At 36.0% G+C, this 8,386-nt stretch overlaps 1 protein-coding gene across 1 annotated transcript in view; it reads right to left on the reverse strand.

Annotated features, from left to right (window-relative positions):
* The window catches only part of LOC144441021 (procollagen galactosyltransferase 2-like), a 12,765-nt gene extending 10,566 nt beyond the window's left edge, over positions 1-2,199 (reverse strand). The window contains exons 1-2 of the mRNA XM_078130532.1: positions 1,950-2,199; positions 221-449 (exon numbers count right to left, since the gene is read on the reverse strand). Of these exons, the coding sequence (XP_077986658.1) occupies positions 221-449; positions 1,950-2,152 (432 nt within the window). The 5' untranslated portion in view covers positions 2,153-2,199. The remainder of the gene's footprint in view (positions 1-220; positions 450-1,949) is intronic.
* Between the last annotated feature and the right edge of the window lie 6,187 nt (positions 2,200-8,386).

Below are 8,386 nucleotides of genomic sequence, written 5' to 3' on the forward strand. Positions count from 1 at the left end.
AGACACACACAGACACACACACACAGACACACACAAACACACACACACACAGACACACACACGCACGCACACACACACACACACACGCGCGCGCGCGCGTGCACACACAGACAGACAGACAATATAATGTATTTTATTTTACTGCTCAACTTGTTACGTAACTCAAATAGAATGAAGAAAACTGAGGGAAAGAAATAAAACGAAAAGATCTAAAACTTACAAATATATAATCAGCCCATTGTTTCCTGGCTTCATCAAGTGCCTTTTGCTTGAGATTAATAAGATGTTCAAATCGTTCTCGTGGCCAGTGTGAGGGTCCTTTTTCATCGGAGTAACTCTGTGGTTCTTCTGAGTAGTGGAAGTCTATTCTGTGGTACAGATGTTGAACATTGTTTTTCCATTCATTTAAAATATTTGTTGTGTTGTCAATATTGTGATCACTTTGAATCCTGTAAAGTAAGTATATAATTCTAGGTTAAACCCCAATGTTTCAATCCTATGGTCTCGGATTACTTCTATGGATATCTTATCATGGAGCCGATTTAGATCATGGAGCTGATTTAGATCATGGAGCCGATTTAGATCATGGAGCTGATTTAGATCATGGAGCCGGTTTAGATCATGGAGCTGATTTAGATTATGGAGCTGATTTAGATCATGGAGCCGGTTTAGATCATGGAGCTGATTGAGATCATGGAGCTGATTTAGATCATGGAATCGATTGAGATCATGGAGCTGAAAGGATTTAGATCATTCTTTTGTTAAAGGACCATGTTTTTCAAAACTGCAAGAAAACTTTTTCAGATCCAAATTTTAATTCATTTATTGATTTTAATTACCCTGGTACCTGCATTATATTCATGAAAAGAGAGCTCACTTTAATATACCAGTAACCATGGTAACAAATTACCTCACAACAAATGCTTTCCACAGATTAAGTCCTAAGTGTGAATTTTAATCATCATATCTGATCCTTGTCATGATGGTCTCAACATATCCTGATCAGTGATGTCTATTTAATTTAGGATTATAACTTAGATGAAAAGACAGTTGTCAGACAGAGTTATAGAAAAAATACAAAAGAATGATATCTAGCTCCTGATCATCAAAGAAGTAACTCAAAGAAGTAACTCTGCAGACTGTACTACTACTGAGAAAACCTGGGATAGGTCTGAGAATGAGATATGGTGATGTTTTTTCTTTTTGATCATTGCTGATTATGTAAGGGATTAGGCATTTACTTTGCAATTACAATAAGGCTATCAATGACTTCAAATACTCAAGAGATGAAAACAGACTGCAGAAGTTGTCGAATATTTTTTTCATTTAATTGGAATGTATAATATTTAGGTGCATGATATCTGAAGTAACAGCAGCTGTACGTCTACGGTCTAGCTAGTCTACGCGTCTCGCGCGTCTGACGCTACTGCCACGTTTGTTGAGGAAATTAGACAGACTGATTGTGATAACGTATTGTGTCACCTGCATTGTGTCAACAAAATATTCACACACACATATGAAGCGAGTTTAACCATAGTCTGCATAGACCCTCAACGTACGGTCGTTCATTACGCATCGAAATTAAAAATGTGTTCTCAATATTTTTTGCAGGGTGTCTTCGTGTTCGGCTTTCTCTCTACCTCTTAGGATAGCAAGGCATCGACCTTTCCGAAGGGTTAAATGTAGATCAGATTACTGCATAGTTTCGCCGGGGTCACGGTGATGGTTTTCGCGAAGTGTCGGGGTCATCTGACTGCCAACTCAGCACCGACGCGGATCAATCACACAATACCAATCTGCGCACACAACGGGGGTCTAGAGGTCTAAACAAACCCGGGCTAGCGAATTAGACACATACTCAAAGACACACATAAAGTTACAGTTTAAATCTTCAAATCAAACTCCCAACTACATGTAAAACTGTCATTTGTTTATGATCAGTCACTTACCATATACTTATTTTGTTCTTCGGGTACAATAACCGTTCTATGTAGCCTAAGAATACCGGTAACGCGTGAGCTTTGTTGCGAGCGATAATTGGAAGGAAAACTGTCGGTCTCTGGAAGGGTGACTCTTCGAACGCAAACTCTGTAAGTTCATCTGCCGTAGAATTGTCGGCCCAAACAAATTGTAGACAGTAAAGTGTGATCATCAGCAATGTTGTAGCACGGAAGCAGAAGACCTTTCGGTACTTCGCCATGATGCCAAAGCCCAATAACGAGAATAACATGCGCACTAAGATAGAGCGCCTCCTTACAGCTCAACAGTATATTATTTTGTTTTTTTTATCGCGTTCCTCAGGCAGGCCTCGGCATCATGCATCGGGTTACATACTTCAAATACTTTTTTTAACCCCCCCCCCCCTCTCTCTCTCTCTCTCTCTCTCTCTCTCTCTCTCTCTCTCTCTCTCTCTCTCTCTCTCTCTCTCTCTCTCTCTCTCTCTCTCTCTCTCTCTCTCTCTCTCTCTCGTATTCGAGAAAAATAATAATAAAATCGCAAAAATTGTGAAGTCTCATGAGAAATAGTAGATGCGGAAACTGACATCAACTTAAAAAGACAATAATTATAAAACTATTCTTTCAATCTGTAATGGCTGTACATGTACATCTGATAGGAAGAAATAAACAACACAGAGACAATTTGGAAAAGAGTGGAAAACCTGAACTAGACACTCGCACATGAAAAAATATATAATAATATAAAACAAAAAATCAACCTACCCACCTATTTTAAAATTGCATGTAATCGGAACCACACAATTTTTTTTTACGCCTGACCACATATATGCCTAGCAACAAGATACAACGTACTAACACTGTATAGTAACAGTGGAATTATGTACATTGTATATTTAAAGATATTATATTAAGCAAACAATGTTTTTTTAATGACATATAGTCACCTAGCAACAAAGATACTGTGCATAGCGATGTATGTAACAAGAGGGGTGGATCAGCATGTACATTTTAAAAACAATATCAACCCATTAACATACTACAGTTGTGCTACAGTGCCATTAGCACATCTTTTCAATCCCAAATGAGGTTCTAAAGAATTGGTTTCTTTAAATCTATATGTGAAAAAGAATGACAATTTGCTAGCTGAGACGGATAATTTTGTTGACATGTTATTTTTTATGTTTACAGATAACGTGACAAGTATTACAAAAGTAACAAATATATTTAGCAATTTCATATACTATGTAATAGTGTATATTGAATTGTTCAGTAGTGACAGAGTTACCACTTATTGTATTATACGCAAGATTTGCAGTGGTCTTGTACATGGTGTGTGCTGAAGCCCGTGCTGAAGTTACACAAGTACTCTCACTGTCAACGGGGAAAGCCTCCTGGAATGTCACATGACGACCTCATTTGCATAAGTAATTTCGAATAGCTCAGGTGGCAACAAACGCCATTTTGAGAAGCGGTGATCTACATCGAACGATCAAAGTTCGATACTCTGATGGCTTTACCGCCAACGTATCGTGGCAATAATGGATATATTACAGTTTTCTAGTAGCCCGACATTTGCCCCGTCTACGGGGATGGTCGGAGATGATGGGGACACCGCGGACCTTGACATTAGCATCGAAGAGTTGGCGCTGTCGATGCAACATCATCTTCTGCGAAACGATGACGGTGGTACCCCAAATTCCATTTTAACGCAAAATAATTACGCGAATACAAATCAAAATACCCATTTTAACAGTGATTTTAGTATTAGTAATGGATCATTAGCTTGGGAACGTGTTTCCAGATCGCCAAGTCCTCAAAAATCAGAAAGTGCGGGCATGAAAACGGTAAGTGGTAACAAATATGAAGTCACGTCAGTGAACGGATGTTCAATATTGTGATATGTCTGTAAACGGTGAAAGTGAAAATGTAGGCGCTGATGTTTTTGACATTTATACAGTAAATGCTACAGAACAACACTTAACGTTAAAACCCTTCGTTGCTAAAAGATCGCATGACAAATGCTTTTGAAGTTGTTTCATACTCTGAGAAAAAATAATGTTTACGCAGATATGTACAGGTGGTTGTTTTTATGACAAATTTTCGGCAGAAAATACATCGCCACAGTAAGAAAGACAACAATGTAGCGATTACTAGCATTCAACTTGGTTACAAAAATCACAACTTTGTTACAAACTAATTACTATTGTATTGTATTATTTCTCTAACAAATGTATCATAAATCGTACAAGTGTAACACTAAAAAATAATTTGATTTCATAATATGTCACAAAGGAGTTATTAATGATAATCACTGCAATCAAACAAAACATAATACTTATTGTGAAAGTTAATTATCAACATTAATTAAAAAATTAAATTTGCTCATATCTCATTGGTCCCATATTAATATTGTTTCATTTTAAAATTCTTAAATTTTCTTTGCTATCAGGTGTAACAATTGAGTTGTCCAGATATGTATATTGTGTTCACTATGTAAACATTGTGTCAGATTTTAATGAAGTCTTGACATTTGATAAATTCAGGTTTTTATTTTTAAATGATGATATTTAAACTGATAACCTTTATTGCTGTTCAGATATAGCAAGTTAAAACGTTAAAAGTTCTGTCAAAATTTTAAATGTTTGTTTTTGAATTGCCAAACTTCAGGAAATAAACATGTCATTTATTGATTGGAAGTGTCATTTCACAGCATATACATTCCTTAGCTGTCAAAATTCTCAGATATTAACAAATATTGAGAATTCTCTGCCAATGTAAATTTGAATTTAAGAAATATTTCACTCCCTCAATTGTGACCGCTGTTATGCTAATTCACAGCTTTTTCTTAAACAAAATGAATGTGTCAGAGACTGGATGGTTGCCAGGTATTTGTCCAAGCAGAACTCTTATTGTGATGCAATGGGTAGGTCAATGACAGTTTAGCAACTCAACATACCAGGGGTTGTATAACAAAGCCTATATAATGATTACTGAGATCAGGGCACTGATTTTAAATTCAACCGTTAACAGACACTAACTGTTAGTGTTTTTGTAAGGATAACAAGGTGTTTTAGCTAACCCATCCATGGTAAAATGTCTGTAACTAAACTTGATAAATTCCTGAGTTTTCTTGTTAGGGCATTGATGTAATTCTTAGTTCCCCCAGTCCTACAAAAATTTTGTCAAGAAAACTGAAAGTGTTAGCATCTCACCAAACAGGATTATGAAGCCATTATAAAATGAATATTTGACTCAAAGAAAAGCAGTAGAAGGTCCTTTCTACTGTACCTCCATTGTACTACCAGTACTTGTATGCTAAATCTCATCAAAATCTATCCAGCAACTGGATAATGGTACTTGTGACAAAACACATCAGCATCCTACCAAATTGAAATTGTGTATATACTAAAATAAAAATCACCATATTTGTTATAAAAGATATGCATCATGCTGGTAAAATCAAACCGCATCCCTAGATTATTTATTTAATAATAATAATAATGATAATAATAATAATGATAATAAAGTAGACTTATAGAGCGCCTAATCTCTGCCACCTGTAGTTTTTATTATTTTTATTCCCATAACTATAAAATAAAGTAAATTTGGCTACCACTAGAGGGCACACTGTGTTCCACCATTCCCATAAAGCTGGTAATTTACAACAATGCAAACAAGTAATTTAATGAATGCATATAATTTTGTACATGTATTCATTGACTATTATAAATAGAGTATATGAGTATTCCTTCATGCACAGTGGTTGATCATATTATGATGGGTTCATTGCAAACTTTATCAGTGTTGTAATCAAAGGTCTCTAGATAATGTCAGATTTACATTCCTAAAATACTACAATTACATGATTGCTTTGTGTCTGATAAAGTTTGTTCCTATCTTATCTGATGGACAAGTTTGACAACTTCACTCTGAACACTACAAATATTCACCTTGGTGTCATACCACTTCAGTATAACTTCTCCAAATATTTCACATTTTACCACAATGTCAAACAAACCAGTTTTTAACAAATCCCATTTTTAGAATGATGTTTTATATAAATATCAGACCACATTTATATGTTCACCTAATTTTTGACATGGTGTATAATATAATCAGAATCACTTCTATGATCCACATCTAAAATGGAGTTTTTGAAATATCAAAATTTGTTGTATAACATGAATGTTGTTCAGAAACTTTTAGCAGGAAATGGAATTTACTTTCATCAGTTAAAAATTTATCTATGTGTTGGAATGTAATCCTGTTTTCTCAACTTGAAGTTTCTTGTATACTAAAAAACAAATACTCACTGGTTTTCATTGTAAATGGAATAATAATGTTATTTTTTTTTATTTTTACAGACACCATCTAAATACTCCAATAGTTCCCCTATCACAAATGGTCATTATTCCCCATATCAGGGCAAACCACCTGTTCATCCCACCCCAAGACTTGAATCAAAATTCTATAAAGACCTACAACAAAAATATCCAAAAGCATTTCAAAGAAGGAAGTCTAGTCAGGATTCTTTAAACACTGATCGAAGTTTTGAAAGAAATGAACTTTCACCTGCCAAGGTCATAGTTCAACATGAAGAAAAAGAGAACAATATCCCAAAGAGTCGAACTCGGTTGTCATTTGGGGGTCGGAGGTCAAGTCTTGAAATGGCACGGTCTTATATCAGTTTGAGCCGACAGAGTTTGAATGTTTCATCAGATGAAAATAAAGGATATGGCTCTGAATCAGAATCAGCACAACAGCTAAAAAGTCGTTTACGTAGAAACAGCTCTCAGATGGAGGAAATATTACAAAAAACTGAATCTGCGAAGTATCGCAGTCAGGAAAATTTGAACTCCTCGAAATATGCCTCAGGGGATTACAGTGATGGCCGTCGATTTTCCAGCATGGATAATATAGCATTAGCAGCACGTCGGAAAGACCATGGATTTGTAGACTCTCCGCACGACAGTGCTGTTGAAATGGGTGACAACATGTCACATGGATCTTATGATTCCAGAACTTTGCCAGGATATTCCTTGCGTAGATATTCCAGTGGACCAGTCTACAACAATGGTCCAACATCAACATCAGATACGGATTATGGACAATCTCACAGAGGTAAAAACATTATGGTATTTACTAGTACTAGTCTGTAAGATACGTACGTCATACAACCCTGTCGTGTGATTTGAGAACAAATCAGATTAGGGCTGAACAACACAACGGATGTATCTTAGGGGCAACATCAAAAGTTCAATATAATATATCTAAATTAATTGCTTACGTTTGGGGGTGGGGAGGGGGGGGGGTTTGGCTAAATTAATTTCTCAACCGTCAAAAACGATTTAACGTCATACTTGGCAAATTTAGTATGATTTCAAGACTGCTTTTACCTATAACACTGTGTACACTCGGTCCGATTTATCAGTGGTACGCGGTTAAAATGGTTTTCTGTTTTTATTTATAATTCAGTAGTATATTGGTACGTTGTTTGAAAGTTGAAGTATACAGTATGAGTCTGAAACGATTTTCAATTTTAGGTCAGTTAAGTTAGATTGGGGGTGGGGGGTGGGGGGTCTGGGACCTAACTTAGAGCAATTAAGTTAGATATATTATATTGAACATTTGATGTTGCCCCTTACAGTCTCAGTATTTACAAGATGCATACACTGTAGTATCATCTTCATAATAATCTCAGATATAACCATAGACCCTACATGATATAACATAGATCCTTCACCCATGGGTGGAGAGTCTGTGGATAAAAGGAACATTCTGTCACAACAAACACCCTTTCATATCTCCCACACTTACATGTATATATATTTTAAATAGAGTACATATTTCACTCTAACAAACGCTTCATTAAAACAATTTTTTTCATGTTTCCCAACGAATTTGTCATAAAACGGTTACATTGTAATATTTTAGCTGTTACTGGCTTCAGCTGTTGTGATTTCTTACAAACAAGGTATTGTCCATCTTTTCTCCTGTGGACCAAAGCCGGTTGAAAGATAAACAGTTGTGCCACCATTGTCTCAATTACAATCATATGTGGTATACACAGGTGAATAAGTGTCCAGCTTGTCAAGTTTGAAAATTATCTGAATTTCAGCTTATATTAGCCTGGGGGGGGGGGGGGGGGACCTCCCTCTCTCACAAGTACATGTAATGTAATGATATGTGATATACAAATGGGTCTATACACTACTTGCAATACATAACCTGTCTTGACAATGCAAGTACGATCAAATGTGAGGTAACCAAGACACAAGGATCATTGTGTTGCACATATTGTGATGAAACAATGAAATAGGTACAATGTTGGAGATTTACATACCCTATTGTGACAAAGACTTGATTTTGCTATCTTGTCTTGTCAACAAATGAATACCTGCTGTGAAACAATCCCATGGAGTGATGAC

Source organism: Glandiceps talaboti, chromosome 10 (genome assembly GCF_964340395.1).
Source record: "Glandiceps talaboti chromosome 10, keGlaTala1.1, whole genome shotgun sequence".
NCBI classification, from domain to species: Eukaryota; Metazoa; Hemichordata; class Enteropneusta; family Spengelidae; genus Glandiceps; species Glandiceps talaboti.